This window comes from Lutzomyia longipalpis, chromosome 3 (genome assembly GCF_024334085.1).
Source record: "Lutzomyia longipalpis isolate SR_M1_2022 chromosome 3, ASM2433408v1".
NCBI lineage: Eukaryota > Metazoa > Arthropoda > Insecta > Diptera > Psychodidae > Lutzomyia > Lutzomyia longipalpis.
This window is the reverse complement of record NC_074709.1, coordinates 5,131,477-5,149,911: the sequence shown is the minus strand read 5'-3', so window position 1 is coordinate 5,149,911 and position 18,435 is coordinate 5,131,477. Positions and strand designations below refer to the sequence as shown.

Genomic DNA, 18,435 nt, shown 5'->3' with positions numbered 1-18,435 from the left:
GATTAGCGATTCCCCCCAAACTTATAGACATACTTTTCTATCACATCCGGAAGCTGAAAAGACTCTCAAATCACCGAAACGTTGATCATTATTTCAAAAGAATCTTTATAAATATTCCACAGTACTTTATTTTGTTCTTTGTAAGTTTATCATCTTAAATGTTTCATCTTTTTCTTTGTTTTTTTATTCTTTTTTTTTAATTTTTTTTATTACGTTGCAATGCTTGAGTTCTTTTTTTTTTTTAATTTCATGCGTAGCATTTTTTTTTCACTTACACAGTTCCATTGTTTCTTATCATTTTATGTTTTTTTTTCATTCATTTTAAACGCATAAATTCAGTTTCAATCTATCGCATAAATGTTGCATTTTTATCATTTTTTTTTGTTTGGTATCTTCCACGTTTCCTCTTCCACACGATATTTCTATTATTTTTCTTTTCTTTTCAAGTATATAATAGAAAAAAAATCATAAAAATAATTTACGTACTTTTTTTTTGAGTAAATTACTTTCAATTTCTTTTTCTTAATTTCATCTTCTTTTATTTCTTCATCATTTTATAATTACTTTTTTTTCTTTCATTCTTTTATTGTAAGGTAATTCATTTTTTTTCTCATTTCTTTTATGTGTTATGTATTTTGGTCAATTAATTAGAATTTTGTTTTTTATCAAGTTTTTTTTTTTAATAATATATTTTTAAAGTTTTTTTTTGTAAAGATTTTCACTTTTTTTGTATATTTTTTTTAAGAGTGTATATATAAATTCATAAAATTAAAAGTTTTCATTTCCCTTAAATGTTTTTTCTTCTTCTTTTATTTTCAAGATTACGGACAAAACCTATTTTTTTTCAAGTTGATGATGCATTTTTTATTATTTTTTGACTTTTTATGTGATTTCTATTTTATATCTTTCTTTCTTTTCAATTTCTTTATCTTTTGTTTTTTTTTTTCATTGAAAATAATTTTTTGCTCTTCATAAAAATAAAGAGAAAGAAATATTTTAAAATATAATATTATTTTTTTAATTAGATATTTCTCAGTTTTATTCTTTTTCTTTATTTATTTTTTATTCCTCATCTACTGTTGCATTTTTACTTCATGAATTTTTTTCTTTTGCATCTTTAGGTTAAGTAGGGAAGTGTGGATTAAAGTTATAAATTGAATTTCATTTTTTTTTTATTATTTCTCTTTATTTATTATTCTCTCGGAGAATCTTTTGTTAAATTTCACGGTCGCTAAATGAAAAAAAAATTATTTTGTGAAATGCTTGTCAAAGTTTTCATATTTTTTTTTTATTACAAAGATGTCTTTTTCTTTTCATCCTCATTTCATGTGCTTTTCATTCCTACAAAAACTCAATAAAATGATATATGTATGTATATAATGTGTATGTATGTGTGTATATAATGTAAATCCTCTGGGGTCAGTTTCTTTTTTTTTATTAATTCAAGTTTCGTTTCTTTAAAGCAAAATTAAATGTCCAAAAAGCATCCCTCTCTCTCTCTCGCTCAAACTTCCTTCCTCCTTTTCTCTTTTCTGCACAACTTTTACTTGCCATTCAGAGCGGATTTATTCCACAAAAATGCCTAAAAGAATTTTTTATTTTAAACATTTTTAAAGGGAAAATCTAAAAAATAATAATAAATCAAGAAAATGAAGGAAAATAAAGAGACTAACCTGCAATCCGCGGATTCCGATGATGAAGTGCAAATCCTTTGGTGCCATCGGGGCCCTTTGGTGGGCGTATAACAATAAGACGCGGCACACTCTCATCCACCGAGTTGATCTTTAGGCGCGATAGAAGTCTCTCCGGACGCGCTTGCGTATTATCCACGACTTTTACAACATTGCATGCCGATGATTTTCCATTGCGCTAAGAAAATATTTTTTTTATTTACTAATTTTTTTTAAAAATAATTTCCACTATTTAATGTATTTTTTGAATATTTAATATTAGATTTAAGAATTAATAAAAATTTGATATTTTGGAAATTTTTTAAAAGCTTTCAATCATTTCTGTCTTTAAGATTGAAAAATTAAAATCAAACTAATTTTCTGGTTTTAAAAATATCTTTTTAGAAATAAAATTAAAAAGATTCGAATTTTTTTTAGGATTCCTAAATAAAAACATTTTTTAAACACAAATATTTCTTTTCGGAAACTCAGAAATAATACATAAACATAGAAAAAAAATATTAAATAAAATAACTAATTAAAATCTACCCTTAAATTAAAAAAAAATAAAGATCAAACTTAAAAATTCAAGATTGCAACAAAAAAAACTTCAAATTAACAAAAAAATAAACAAAAATAAGACTTAAATTTTAAAATTAAAATCTAAAAAAATATTTTTTTAAAATTAAAAATTAAGGACAATAGTGAAGAAATCGATCGTAAACTATTTAAGGAAATTCTAAAGGCGGGTTTTCGGTCGATTTTTGGGCTAATTATTTTCTTTTATTTTTAATGAATTAAGGAATTTTAATAATTTATTTAGGTTTTTTTTTAAAATCAAAAGAAGATCTAAAAAATTAAGAATTTATACCCAAGAATATTTGATTTTAAACTTTCTAAATTGAATAAATTTAACTTAACGAAACTATTCAGGTTTTTAAGCGACTTTCTCTTGTTTTAAAATTTAATTTTGATCTTAGAAAATTTTCTTTAGACTCTAACTTAGATAAGACCCTTTCAAGTTTTCTTTTATAAAATAAAAATGAACATCAAACCAACTTTACATTGAGATGTTTAAAATTATCTTTGGGCGTTTTTATTCAAGTTTTTAGCCCTCTGAGAAGTACTAAAATAAAAAACCTAAAAGCCCAAAATAACAATTTGAGACTCAAAATTTGAAACAAAAGATTCCGTTTGAGTTTTCTTTTTAATTTGAAATCAATTGCAAAGCTCAAGGAATTATCTAATTTCTTGATTGAATAAAATTAAATTAAAGAAACATTTCATGTTTTTAAGAGACTTTCTCTACGCTTAAAGCACTAAAACTAAAATGAAAGCCAGAGAATAATTTGAGATACCAAAATCAAGAAATTAAAGCCTAAATTAAAAATTTGAGACCCAAAATTTGATTTAAAAGTCTGATCATTTTAAGGTCTTCTTTTGAAATTTAAATTGCCACATGAAACAAATTTTCTTGAAAGAATTTTCTCTGAAGATTAAAAAAATATCTTCAATCTGAAACTTAAGAATTAGACTCTTAAAAACTTTGATTTAGGTTCTTTAGAGTATGTTTTTCTTTAATTTTATTTATTTTTGAGATTTAAAAATAAGCTTTAGAAATAATTTTATATTTTTGCATTTTCCTTTTATTATATTTGTTTTTCTTCGTTTTCTTTCTTCATTATTGCAAGAGGGGCGGACCCCTAATTTAATATAAAAAATATATAGATATTAAAATTAATAATAACAGCCAAATTTAATAAACTTTTAAAATCCTAAATCCTAAAAATTGAGACATCCCTTTGCAAATTACCCTTAAAAAAAACAAATAAAAAATAAAGAAAAACTAACCTGATTGGTGACAATTGAAAATTCCACAGTGTCACCCTGATGGAGACTATTGGAATTCCCCTGAACCTCCGACATGTGGAAGAAGAGCTTCTTTCCTTCCTCAACTTCAAAGTCCAAGAAGCCAAATTGTCCCTTAATTGAGTCCACATTGGCACGTTTCTTCTGTCGCACAGCAATCACCTTGAAAAAATTCAATAAAAATAATAAATTTCAGCTTTTTTTTTTACTAAATGTTTGCCCGAAAAGATTCTCACCTCAGCCGCACGTCCCTTTGTGTCCAATTTAAATGAAACTGCATCATTCTTCTGCAGTAAATCGCGCTTATTGACCAAACTTGTTATGCCAAATTCATGCGTGGAAACAACATCTCCGGCATCACTTATCAAATTTATAACACCACAATATTCCGCTTGGTCGGGATTAATGCACCTTAATGGACGTGCTACCACCCCATTGTAGACCGCATCGTGCACCTTTGGCTGATTTATCGTACCTTTTGGCACAATTTTTACATTTTCAGCCGGTAGGCAATTACCGCCGCTTGTGGCTGTACCACGTGTCGACAGGGTGTACTCAACTTCATGGCCCAATTCCAAATTATTTGTATTCCCATAGAAGTTGCTGAAGTGAAAGAAAACCTCCTCATCGTGGTCGAGAGTTTCAATGAAGCCAAAATTCTCCTGCAGATGAAAAAATAATTTATTTATTCACAAAATAAATAACATTTTACCCCCTTTTGTGTAGGAGACACAAACCTTGAGAACAGCAATAAATCCATAAAAGACGGGACCTTTGCTCCCATTGCCATTGTTATTGTTCTTTGCTGAACTATTTGGGCTCATTTTCTGCGCAATACCACCACTTAGGGAATTTACCTGCCCATTGGCAATTGTATTTTGTTGCATTGATGTTACAACTGAAATTCCCGATTGAATCCCACCGCTGCCACCAATTGTCACAACATTCGCCGAATTCGGGAGAATCTCCTTAATATTCACGGCAATTAATTCCTTATTCCTCTTCACTTGACAAATATTGAAACGTACATGATCCCCAATTCTCGGTGGTTTATCGCAATCCTTGAGGAAGTACATAATTGTCTTCTTACTCCCTGCCACACCGTAACTTATGACACCCCCTTCTGTGCGCTCTTGGGATTTAATGGGACTCTTTGGTGCCTCACGTGTCACCACACCTTCAACATTGCTCTCAATTAGCGTCTCAAATTGTACCGTTCCCTCCGGAAGGTGTTTAATGCGAATTGCACTCTGACGTGTATTTGCAAAACTTGAATTTGGATCTTGAATCATTGTGAATTCCACTTCGTCTCCAACGCAAATTTCACGGAGCTGGAAAAACAAACAGAAAAGAATGAAAAGAAAGTTTTTTTAGGGGAAATTGTGGTTAGAAAAGACAGTCAAAGGACTTAGGGAAAAGCTCAGACATCTTTTCAGACCAAGAGAGGTTTAACTAGACGAAATTGCTCAAAACTTCGGAAATATTCGGAATATTCGCTAATATTCAGGTAATTTGCCAAAAAAAAAAATCAAAATATTGGTTTTTAGCCTCTAAATGGCTCTCAGATTGAGAAGCAAAGCCTAAAAAAATATCTATTTCAAGCCTCATAAAGACTAAATTCAAACCAAATAGTAATTTCACTCCCAATCATGCTAAATTCAAGCCTAGAAAAAGATTAAATTGAAGCTTAAAAAATACTGGATGTTCAAAAATAGGCGCAAAACTTTTTTTTTTGAATGTCTTTTCTGAGGTCCGTTTGTGGAGTTACCCAGAATTGTTTCTCCCAACATACTGCTTTTCAGCACTTGATTGGCTCACTTTTATCTACAAATTCTTATTTTTACACCAAAATTTAAAGTAAATCCACCTAAAACGTAAGGTTTAATTTATTATTGTGTTGAATTTGACCTAAAATAGTGCCAAAATCCATAAAAAAATATAGCATGGATGGAACAGTATAAAGCGAAAGAACGGTAAGTAAAACTTACGGGCTGTGATTCTTTCTTTGTCAGTGAAATGTGAAATTGACTGAAAATTGAGGATGGGCAAATTTTGAGGAAGGCTTTCTCGCGTACCGAATCACAGCCAACGCCCACGATTAAGGCTTCTTACAAATTATCTGCGCGTTGGCTGTGATTCGGTACGCGAGAAAGCCTTCCTCAAAATTTGCCCATCCCCAATTTTCAGTCAATTTCACATTTCACTGACAAAGAAAGAATCACAGCCCGTAAGTTTTACTTACCGTTCTTTCGCTTTATACTGTTCCATCCATGCTATATCTAATATTTATCTTTGCATTTTTATATGTATATATATAATGTATATATCTATGCATTTATATATATTTTATTTTATTTTATATGTGTAAAACGCCCCGCTTCGCGGGGCGTTGGACTTATGCAACTCAAGATATGACATGTAAACTTTAAAACGCGATATCTCCGGAACGGCTACATAGATTTTCTTCATTTTTGGCATGGAGATTATTATAGTCAACTATAACATATCAAAATATGAAGCAATTCTATAAAGCGGTGCTCGAGATATTCATCGAAAACTCATCGAAAATTTTGTTTTCGATTTTAGCACCACTTGCGGTCATTTTTTGAACTTTCAATGTTCCGAGCGGTTGTAGGGTTCGTTAATATCTTTCATTTGAGCCCGAGTTGATCAAAATCGGTCAAGCCGTTCTCGAGTTATGGCCGGTTTTCGATGAAAAATTGTGGCGGCCATATTGGCTAAACGGCTTGACCGATTTTCGAAAATGAGGTATCGTTGGAAAGGTCTAGATGGCCCCTACAACATATCAAAATTTCAGATTTTTAGCTATAATAGGGACTGAGATATAGCGAAAACAAAATTTTGAGGTTATTCAAAATGGCGGACGGGGGGGTGAGGGTTCGGATCTGACGTCATAATCGGATGTCTTCCACCCGATATATGAACTTTGCCGTTGACCGCAAGTTTCTATCTATTACCGTTCTCTTGTAATTTAGCAAAAGGTTCCGGACGGACGGCCGGCCGGACCAATTTTTGGCGCATATGTTTTTTGGAATGTGGGGACCCTAATTCGTGCTCATCCCAAGTTTGAGCCCGATCTGACGACTTTGCATTTTTGAGTGTACACAGAAGCTGTGCTTCTTTTAAGAAAGAATCACAGCTAATGCTTCTTTGAAGAAAGAATCACAGCTAAAAAGTGTCATTTAGAAATAAAAAAATGGCGGGTTTTGATACTAAACATTTTGGTTGGTTCGCGAATGACAATAGTGAGTAAAAAAATACTATTTTTTCTTCCGAGCTGCTCAGTTTTCTCTGAAATAGGTTTCTACTGCTTGAAAAGGTGCTCCCGGATGCAAAAAATCCCTGAATTTACCCAAATCAGCGAAAAATAAAATCAAAACATTGAAAAGTGAGGTTATGTTGAGTTTCACCGCGTATAATAATGTTCGCTACCTAAAATATGCACAAAAATACAACTGCGTAGTGAATGTTGGTTACTCCTTCCAACAATTTGTAACCCTGATGTATTTTTAAAATGGCCGGCATCTTTTTTTTTTTTCAAAATGGCGTTTCAGTCCCATGTTTAGCATTGTTTGGTTAGATTTTACGTCACCAAATCAAATTTTTTGAGATGGTGAAAGAACCTGGCGGCCATTTTGAAAAATGTCAAAATAAGCTCAAAATCGATTTTTTGTGATATTTTCACTTTCGGGGCAGCTAAAGGGTTGAAATTTGGATATGTTGCACGGAATATCATTATCCATAAGATGATAGACTTAGGCTCACTAGCGGCCGTTTTTGGAGGCTCAATTTTGGATATGTTGCTCAAGTTAAAATTTCTTATCGATTAGTGCAACTTCCGTATCACTTTTATGAATAAATTTAGTTTTTTTTTTGAGAATGAAAAGTTATTTAACTCAAAGCACTATTTGTTTTAAGAAAAATCGCCTAAACCTTCAACCCTAAACAAGGCAGTCTCCAATCTCAAAAAGCTTTAAAAAATATTAATAAATGCCTAAAAAGTTGTTAATTCAAGCCAAAGAGATTTAAATTCAAGCCAGAACGTAGTAAATTCAACCCAAAAAAAAAAAGAATAAATTCAAATCGATAAATATTTGGTTTTCAACCACAAAACAGCACAGATTGAGGAACAAAACTTTATAAAAAAAAAATTATTAAAGCATAGAAAGAGAAGTAGTAAATTAATGCTAAAATGTAGTGAATTCAACCCAAAAAATACTAAATTCAAACCAAATGTACTGGTAAGCTGACCAAGCTTACGAGAGCTGTGTTTCTTTCAGTGTACCAATTTTGTGAGAGCAAACTAGAACGCAAATTCATTTAAATACGCGCAAAGTCGGGAAAAGTTGAAAAGTCATCCCGCAAGAAATCTTTAAAACGCCATATCTCGGGAACGGCTCCATAGATTTTCGAGTTTGAGCTATCGTTGGAAAGGTCTTAACCTCAACTATAATATATTGAAATATGAAGTAAATCGATAATGGTATTTTTGAAATATTCGAGTACGAAATTTTCGAAAATTTTGATTTTGACTTTAGCGCCTCTCGCGGTCATTTTTCGAAGTTGCAATGTTCTAGACATTTGTAGGGCTTCACGAAACCTTTCATTTGCATTTGAGTTGATCAAAATCGGACTTGTAGAACCCGAGATATGACATGCCAACTTTGGAAGGCTATATCTCGAGAACGACGACATAGATTTTCTTCATTTTTGGCATGGAGCTAGATAATATAGTCAGCTATAACATATCAAAAAATGAAGCAAATCGATAATGGCGTTTTCGAGATATTAATCGAAAACTCATCGAAAATTTTGTTTTTGATTTTTGGCCCCCTAGCGGTCACTTTTGAAACTTCGGATGTTCTGGAGAGTTGTAGGGTTTGTTGAGATCTTTCATTTGACCCCGGGTTGATCAAAATCGGTCAAGCCGTTTTCGAGTTATGGTCGATTTTCGATGAAAAATTGTGGCAGCCATATTGGCTAAACGGCTTGACCGATTTTCGAAAATGAGGTATCGTTGGAAAGCTCTTGATGGCCCCTACAACATATCAAAATTTCAGATTTTTAGCTATTACAGGGGCTGAGATATAGCGAAAACAAAATTTTGAGGTTATTCAAAATGGCGGACGGAGGGGTGGGGGGGTGGATTTGACCTCATAATCGGATGTCTTCCGGTCGATATTTAAACTTTGCCGTTGACCGCAAGTCTCTATCTATTACCGTTCTCTTGTAATTTAGCAAAAGGTTCCGGACGGACGGACGGACGGACGGACGGCCGGCCGGCCGGCCGGCCGGCCGGAAAAAATTTTTTGGCGCATACGTTTTTTGGAATGTGGGGACCCTAATTCGTGCTCATCCCAAGTTTGAGCCCGATCTGACGACTTTCGATTTTGCTCGGTACACAAAAGCTGTGTCTGAAAGAAACACAGCTAAAATTCTTAAATACGTTTTTGGATTTTTTTTCAGTTTTGAATTCTTCGATTTTTAACAAGAACTGTTTATGTGAAATAAAATATTCAAATCTTCAGTAATATTCGGATGATTCGCTTAAAATACCAAAATATTCGCCAGATAAACACCCCTTGTTCCAGATCTTTTAAGCTTTTTTTTTCAAACCCTATTAACTGATAATTTTCCAGCCCAAAACTCTCCCCTAAATCGCAAAATTTGCAAGAAAAAAGGGCAGAGAAAGGAAAGATTTCACACTCACGGTGTCCAGGACTTCGGTAAAGTGGAAAAAGAGTCGCGTATTGCGTTCTACACAGCGTAGAAAGCCAAAACCCTCCTTGAGTGCAGCCACAACACCTTGTTCCCTCTTCTCGCCGGAAACTTCGAAGGTTTCATCCAAAAGTGAAATGGACGTGGCACGCTGAAGTTGATCACGACGATCCGTGGCCAGGAGGAATTGCACCCAATCCCCATGGCGTAGGGTAAAGTCCCCCTTTTGATCTTTATCCCCAAATGGCACCTCCACCTCCGAATGATCCGGTGCACGATAGCGAATCCTCCCTGGGAGTGGATCATTGTTGTGCCGCAGCGGATTGGCACGATCGAGGGGTTTCAGCACCTGCCCCTTGTAGATTTGTGTACCAACATCCTCAAAGATCACCGATCCCGGCGGAAGGCGCGTTATATTGCACGCAACTTCCTTTCCCTGCGACATTTTGAATAAAAATCACATTTTCTCAGCATTCTACGATTTTCAAGCGATTTTTACTCACATTTCTCGTTTGAATGATAAACTCCACATCATCCCCAGGACGTAGTTCAACGGTACCATCAGCTTCGGAGAAGTGAAAGAAGATCTCCTTGACCACATCGGCACGTTCAATGAATCCAAAAGATTCCTTCATTGAACAAACAACCCCGCGATACTTCACCGGATGCACCGGGTTCTCCAGGCGAATGTGGCACGCCCCCAAGTTCCCCCGCTGATTCGTGGCAATTTGGAAGCTAACCTTATCCCCCGAGCGCAGCGTTACATTCCCCTCGACGTCGTCTTTGGTGTATGGCAGAAAGAAGCATTCCCCATTGTTCTCATAGCTAATCCTTCCGGTTGTCTCACTCGAATTCCCCGAACCATTGCTCCCGTCGGACTTAATCTCCGTGGTCACCGTGCCCGTGACACGTTCCTCCGAAAGCACCACTTCCGGGGCAATTTTCGTCACGAGACTCGCAATGGGCTTCCCCGTGCGACGATCGTAGGTCATCTCAAATTCAACTGGATCCCCTATTTTGAGGTGCTCAATGTTACCACTGAACTGGGAGAAGTGAAAGAACAGGCGAGCCTGTCTCTCGCAGCACTGGATGAATCCATAAGAGTGCTAAAGGTAGATTCAGATAAAAAGGATTTTATAACAAAAAAAATATTTGAGAAGAATTAAAAAACAGTGAAAAAGAATTTAAAAACAATTATTTTCTATTTATTTATTTTTTTAATAAAATTCTTTGTTGTTTTTGCTTTTGAAACTTTTGCTATGTCCAAAAAAAATATTTATTTCAAAGAAATATCAAAGGATAAAAAACTTTCAAATAAAAAATATATTAAAAAAAATCTTTTTTTTTCTTTTAAATAAATTATGATGAAATTAACTTTTTTTTTTAATAAGGTATTTGTCTTTAATTTCTATCCGCAAATTTTTTAATTTCAAGGAATATTAGAAACCAGGAAAACCATTAAATACCCTCGTAGCATGTGAAAATTCCTTTACCGGTTTTACGGAACGTTAAAAATACGAAACTAGTTCAACGAAACCAAAAAAATATTCCTTGAATTCTTTAATCATAGTTTCGCGGAACGTGAGAAACAAAATAAACAAAGCTAGTTCTAGTTTTAGACTTTTAAATTAAATAAAAAATCATTTAATAAAAATTGAAAAATAAAAGTTCTACGAAACAGAAAGAAGCAGAAAAAATGGGAAGAGGAATTAAAAAAAAATTCACGAAACTTAAGAAATAAACAGAAAGCTAGTCAAATGAAACTCAAAACTAATTACGGTTCTGTGGAACTTGTATTGGAATTGTTTCCTTAACACGAAACTTATTTTGGATTTTTCATTTTTCCAGGTTTTTTTTTGGTTTCTTATGTTCCGTAGAATCAGTTTTGGATTTTTAAGTTTTCGTTTTTTAGTTTCTCGTGTTCTTGTGTGTATTTTTACTAGTTTCTCGTGTTCCAGAGATTTGAGTTTTTACTTTTTTCCATGGATATTCTTTTATGTTTTGTAGTTAATTTTTTTATTTTCAGACATTTGTTTTCGGTTTAACGTGATTCGCAGAATTACTTAGATTTAAATTTTTGCTACTTTCTGTAGATCTTGGGTGGAATTCACTATTCAGTCTGGTTTAAAAATTTAAGTCGGTTTTGAGGTCAATCTTAAGGTTTCAAGTCAGTTTTATTGATCAGTTTCTTATGTTCTAGATACAGAACACGATTTAAAAAAAAAATCTTTGTACATTTTTCTTTTCTCTGCGAATTCTTTTTTTTTTCTTTGTAGGATTCTCACATTTTACAGAACTAGTCATAGATTTTTTTTCTTTTTTCTGGTGTTCCACAGAACTAGTTCTGAATTTCTTCTTAATTTTTGTATTTCATAGGTGATTTTTTTCTTTTTTTGTGTACTGTAGATCTAGTTTTGGATTTTATTTGTTTCTTGGTGTGTTTCGCAGAATTAATTCTGAACTGTTTCTTGTGCTTTGTAGAACTAGTTTTTGACTTTTTTTCTTTAGTTTTCTCCGGATTTTTTTTTGTATTCTTAACCCTTTTTGCATAACAATTAACCAGAGAAATAATTTAAATATATCCCGTCAAAACACAGAGTTTTTAGTATAAAAATAAATTCAAAATTTCCTTTTGAAAATCAAGATTTTAATTATTTTCACACAAAAGAAATGTAAAAGGAAACTCACCAGTAATTTCTCAATGATGCCCGTCTCTCGGATTCCTTGATTCACATCCCCACCATTGTTGTTGCCATAAGTCTGCGGTGCAGCACATCCATTCATCATTGGTCCATTATTCCCACTGGGATTGAACATGCCAATCGATCCGGATTGCGGTGGTCCACCGGCTTCATTCATCCCATACCCCGATGAGACGCTATCCAGCGTGAATGTGCCAATTGGTGGAAAGGCATTGGCTGCAGCAGCTGCTGCGGCTGCATTTGTGGCATTTCGTGCTGCCTGGGCAAAGATATCGCGCGACGGTGGGAAGTCACTGCCAAAGTCATTCTGCTGCCCGTACGTGTCCCCATTGCGAAAGTGATGATTAGCCTGACCATCCATGCTGTTCCCACCGCCAAAGCGATGAACGTCACCGCTTGAGAAGTCACTGGAGGTGCGTGAATGAAGGAAATCCATTCCACCATCACTCATATGGCTATTTTGCTTGACAATAGACCTCCCAGTGGGTGGTTGTTGCTGCTGCATCCCACCCATCCAGTTACGGTAGTCCGTATCGCTGCTCTTTACACCACCACCGCGTATTCCCGGACCTGTTAGGGGTGACTTGAGGGGGAGTGTTGGTGCCCCACCGGCGGCGTACTTCGGTATCTTCACATTCAGCAAATTCATGTGGTCCGTGGCAGTGCCATTAACAGAAGACAACAGCTGCAAGTCAGATGATTGCAGCCCAATGCCACCACCTCCACCAAGGGCAGTTACAAGTGAATTGTTGATGTCAATAAAATTCTTCGCCATTGCGCATCCAAAGGTTCCAATCTCCTTTTTTTTCCTCAAAGGGTTATTTGGTCAAAGGATAGCCGATCTCCTGGTTTCTCCTTTTTTTCTTCTTTTTTCTTTATTCTTTGTCACAAAATCAATTCAAAGGCAGTTTCCACGGGATTTTAGTTTTCTTTCAATTTTCTCTTTCTCTATCTCACTGTTTCACCATTTATTCACTTTTTATCACACCAAGCAAAAAGTCTTTTCAATTCACAATTATTATTATTATTTTTTCAATGACCTATGTAATATTTAGTTTTTTTTTTAATTTCTTATTCACTATTTTTTTTTCTTTCAGTGTTCACAATATTTAATTTCTTTTTTTTTTCTTTCTTTATAAGGTAATTATTATTTAATCCACAGAAGCATTTAAAAATTCTGCGGCGCTTATTTCACCAATAAAAATTATTTAAAAAGGAAATATTGTCCAAAAAAAAAATGAGTCTATCGCAATATTTTTTTTAATTCATAAGTTTCTTTTTTTTTTAGTAAGGTTTAACTTCGTTTCTCAGTGTTCCCCGCTTCACAGCGCAACACGTTTTTTTTTTTTTGGCCGCAATAATACGAGATTTGTTTTTTTTAATAATCTTTAATTTTTCAATAATTTTTATGAAATTTTTTTTCAAATAAACGACTTTTTAACGAAAAAAAATTTAAGGAGTATAATTAAAGTATATTGATTGATTTTCGAAGAATCCCTCTGTAGTTTTAAAAGTCGTGGTTTAGCCGGAACACTTAAAGTTTCACTACGTCTTCACGACTAAATTAAAAAAAAAGTCTTTTCAATATTTCACTGTTTTTTTTACACACTTAATATTTGTTTTTTTTTTTATTATTAATTACTTCAAAGTCCTCTAGAGTTCATTTCTTGTTTGCAGTTTCTTGTTTTTTTTTTTTTACTTAATTCACTTTGTTTCTTTTAGTATTTATTCATGTTTTTTTTAGAAAAGACTCAACCGATAACATGTATTTATATATCATACAATTATTAATATATATCACAGAAATGTTTTTTCTTTTTTTGTTTTAAAAATTTTCCATTTTATAATATATCTTCAAGTTTCTTCTTTTTATACTTCAATGCAAATGTCTCTTCACCTTTTTCCTCTTTTTTTATTATTATTTTTTTATATTTCTTATTTTTTAGTGAATTTCTTTTTAATTAATTATAATTTCTAGTTTGTTATTGGTTCACACTTTTACTGGTATTTCTTTATATTTTGTTCTTGTTTTTTTTTTAAGCAGCTAAATTAGAATTATGTCGATATATTGGAAGTGATAAGAGATGCGCAGGGGGATGTGATTACCTTTTGTTTCTAAATTAATTATTTAGTAGTGTGTGATTTTTCTTTAAGGTTTGTGTGTGGAATCGCTGTCCTCTGTAGAGGATCGGGGGGCTTCAAATATATTGGAGTCTTGCAGTTTTTCTTATTTTTCTTTGTACTTGACTGAGTAGATACGATGAAATGATGAAGAAAAAAATATTCACGACGTTGCTGTTGATTTTTTTGGTTGATTTCCAGTGTCCATCACAATTTGATTCGCACACACACACACAATTTTTTTTTTATTAAACACTGTATAATTCTTTTTTTTTTAATGTAAATTATCAGTTCCACACAAGATTTTATTTATTTAATTTTAATTTGTTTTATTATTTAAAACCAAAGAAATTGATGAAGAAATAAAAAAGGAAGAATAAAGTGGATGCTGAAATTCCTATATAGGGTCGACTGAACAATACTTCAAAGACCGCTTATTTCTTTAAAGTCCTTTCACCGCTAATGTCTCTCCGCGTTTTTTCCTTTATTTTTTTTTATTTCAAAAGAAGTCACTAAGAAATCACTTTTGTTTCTGTTTCCTTAACTAACAAGTCCTTCGCTTCACTTTTTATCTCCTCTTTTTTTCTTTTATTTTTGGTTACAGGATTTCTGTTGTCTTTGCTTTGCACTTGTGTAATTCATCAATTTACTCTAACGTTCACTAATATATATATATTTTTTTACTTCTTGTTCACTATATATCCGTTGACTATTTTTAGTTTCACTTGTGTTTTATATTCTAAGTTTTTTTTTATTTTCTTGATTTTTTTTATTATTTCTTTTTAAAATTACGGGTGTTTCGGTTTTTTTTTTCTTTTAAATGTGTGTATGTGTTTTTTTAATGTCCACTCTTTTTTATGAATATACTTTTTCTTATTACTTTCTAAATGATTTTTTTTCCTTTAAAGATTAACCATAGAGTCAAGAATTGAAGTTTATTATTTTTTTTTTATTACAGTTCTGTTGCTCTTGGGATGTTGATTTTTCTTCCGTCTATATTCTAAGCTGGGTTGTTTGTTTTTAATGTAATAAATTGAAAAATAAGATACAAAAAAAATGAAGAATAAATTGTAGAAATTATGTTGATAGAAAGCCTGCGTAGAATTTTAAATATAAATTTTTGAAATAAATTTTATTTGTATTGAAAGGAATTTTTATGGGTGTTTTTTAGAAGAATTTTCCGTTAATTTAAATGATTTTTTTTAAATTTTATAGTTGATTGAATGTCGTCAATGCGTGCTGAGTTGTTTAAACTTGTGATTTTATCCAAATGCCTGTCCCCTTTTTGTCTGCAACTATATTCTTTTTTTTGTTGTTTGTTAATTTTGCCACAAATATTGGACACAACACCTGTGAAGAAGTTCTTTGTGTGCCCCCAAGGGGTTTTTTTAAAGGTTTTTTTTTCTTTACCCCCGAAAGCGCCCAAACGATGGCACAATGAGGATTATGGCTTACACCCCTTTCTTCCGCCCTATTCTTCCTTTTTTATTTAACTTTTTTTGTTGTTCCTTTAAATCCTAAGAGAGAGAGAGAGTCTTTTTGTGGAATAAATTCGTAATTTATACAGGTGATGATGATTTTTTTTTAAAGTTTCGGCGAAGTATCACACGTTAAATTCAACTCGGTTGCAGGATGGTTGATAGTTTTTTTTAATGATTTTTTTTTACTAATTTCTTGTTTTTTTTATTAATTATTTGGAAAAGCAGAAAATACGTTTTTTTTTGTTTATTATGAGAACTAATATTGGATAGTAAATAAAAACTTATTGTACTCGTTGTTGAGCCACATGGGGCCAATATTCACTTTTATTTATTTTTTCTTTAATCTTCGCGTTTCTATTATTCTTTTTTTCTTCTTTCTATAAATGTTTTTTTTTCTTGTATAATTAACACAATTATTTAGTCTTGCAATTTACGATTTCTCTACTTTGTAGATTTTTTTTTAAATTTAAATTTAATATACTATTTTTTCTTTTAATTATTTTTAATCTTTTATCTCTCTCTCATTCGCTCTCAATTGCAGGGATTCTCTTTCACACTTTTTTTTTTGCTAGCTCACAGATTGTTTATTTTGTGTTTTTTTTTAGATAGGGGGCGGGGTTTTCCGGAAAGCCACACTTGTCTCCGTCCTCATTGGAGGGGGGCGCGCGCACCTAGTGTTTGCGTGAGGGGGCGCTCTAGCGGAGTCTCACAGCACTTTCTTCGTCTCCGTGTGGCTCGCGATTTTTTATTTGTTGCTGCAGAAAAGTGAACGAGGGGACTACACAATGGCAAAATTATCGATTTAGATTTTTTTCTTCCGTTTTTTTTTTACAAACTAAAACTCTTATATACTTTTGGCTTCACGTCGTGCTTCCTCCACACAGCTCTTTATTTTTTTCCCTTCCGTTCCTCACAGTTCCGTTGTAGATATTGTTATTCCAGTGATTTTTTCTTTATTATGTGATTTTTTTTTAAAGTGATTCGGGTAAAATTTTGCAGTTTTGCTCTTTTAGAAGAAATTTTTTATTTTTAGCTTTGAGAAATTTTTTTTTTCGTCTTTTGCTTTACGTATCAGTTTTGGATTTGAAAATTGGTTTTGTGTTTTGTTGGTATATTTTTTTGAGTGAAAATTTTAATTCAGAGACACAAGCTGCAACGAAAGAAAAAAGAGAAGCACCACGGTAATGGGGGCACAATAGTGCACAGAGGGGCTCAAAAAGTCGTCTCATTTCCTGCCACAGTTGCGTGCTCAAAAAAATTTTTCTTTCAGTGTGATTGCAAAAAAAAATCAACTGAAGAAAAAAATCTTTTCGGGGAGACAGGAAACGCAACGAGGGCGTACAGAAGGTGGCACCTTGGAGGTATATTTGCACCCTCATCCCCTTGAGCGCACCCACTGACCCCCCAAAGCACCTTCCGGACGTGCAGGGGCTGGCAAAAAAAAAGTGTCTGCCCGTTTTTCACAGCGACTGGAAGACACTTTTTTGTCGTGTCGATGATGCCCCGCCGAAAGCACCCGAAATCACCGCAGACCCGCACGATAGACACGCACAAACTACTCACGGGCATTCACGATGCATCCGGGGGGTGCAAAAGTACCTCCAAGTGGCCCCAAAACAGCAGAAATTGAAGAAAAAATTCACTTACCACAACAGAGCACTGCACGAACGACATGCGGCCATGTTGGTTGGGAATTGTAGTTGGTATTCCACCTTCGTGTCTTTTTCAACAATATTCTTATTGGCAATTCGCGATGGTATCGAGTAAAAATCGCCGAAAAATGCCGACAAATCATTGGGCTCAATAATGTTGCAGATATTTTGTTGCGAAAAACCAAAAATACGCTTTTTTTTGGATAAATTCAAGATGGCCGCCAAGATTTCATTTTGAATGTTTGTTTTTTTGCAATTTATCCCAACAAAAAAGATTGTATTTGAAGCGGATTTTTGCAAATTATTTTGAGAGAACATTAATTCAGAGAATTTTGTAGTTTCTTAAAAAACCCAAATCAAAAGCTTCTTTTAGCTTTCATTTGGTATCATGTTGTATTTATTCAATAAGGTGCTAATTTTGCTGTTAAATAAAACCAATTTTGCAGATAAACTCATGAAAAATGAATCTCTTTATTTGGCGACAAGTTGTTTTTAAACATCATTCCATAATTTTTCACTTCTAAATCTTATTCTAGCGAAAGAAAGGCATAGAATTAAAATATTTAGCTAATAAATCAATTTTTTGATTTAATTTTAGTTGATATAGCTTTTTATTTGCAACTAAATACAAAAAAATGCAGTTTTACTTAACTTTTGATAAACTACTCAAAAAGATTTGTCTTTTTCAATTTAACAATTCTAAGTCTCATTCTCAACCAATACGCGAATATTCTCAAAAAGTAGCTATTTCCTCTATAAATTGTCTTGAAAATCGCGTACAAGAACTTTCTATAAAAAAAAATACTAAAAATCCATCAAAATTTTATTTTTTTCGGGTCAAAATATTTACTTCCCAATCAAAGTTTATTAAGGAATTAATAAAACAGTATTAAGCCGAATGAAATTACTTAATTTGCAAAAAATCTCCGATTGGTTATCTGTATTCTGTGAATATTGCCTGAAAACATCGTACAAACGACTCATTCTATTAATTCGTAATTTAATTTCAACATAATTTTTCACATGAAGCTAATTTATGATTTTTTTTAATACTAAAGTGTTGATAAGAATAAAATTTCTTAACATTGAACAATCAAACTGATAAATCCAATTTCAACGCATTCCCATTGCCAACATGGAATACCAACTAGAACGTTTTTCACGTAAGCTTATCCATGTTTCTGTCGACTTGACAAAATCT

At 32.9% G+C, this 18,435-nt stretch overlaps 3 protein-coding genes across 3 annotated transcripts in view; all 3 read right to left on the bottom strand.

The window, feature by feature from the left end:
* The window catches only part of LOC129791558 (trifunctional purine biosynthetic protein adenosine-3), a 1,078,967-nt gene that overhangs the window by 602,667 nt on the left and 457,865 nt on the right, over positions 1 to 18,435 (bottom strand). The gene's annotated exons all lie outside the window — the stretch shown is intronic.
* Positions 1 to 18,435, bottom strand: part of LOC129791559 (potassium/sodium hyperpolarization-activated cyclic nucleotide-gated channel 3) — a 1,048,222-nt gene that overhangs the window by 713,026 nt on the left and 316,761 nt on the right. The window lies entirely within an intron of this gene.
* On the bottom strand, positions 105 to 17,324 carry LOC129791565 (cold shock domain-containing protein E1). The gene is made up of 9 exons (XM_055829767.1): positions 17,230 to 17,324; positions 11,967 to 16,732; positions 9,782 to 10,384; positions 9,271 to 9,714; positions 4,277 to 4,870; positions 3,776 to 4,201; positions 3,522 to 3,701; positions 1,674 to 1,869; positions 105 to 1,582 (listed from the first exon to the last, which is right to left on the bottom strand). The coding sequence occupies exons 2-9, from the start codon at positions 12,753 to 12,755 to the stop codon at positions 1,566 to 1,568; spliced, it is 3,249 nt and encodes a 1,082-aa protein (XP_055685742.1). The 5' UTR covers positions 12,756 to 16,732; positions 17,230 to 17,324; the 3' UTR covers positions 105 to 1,565.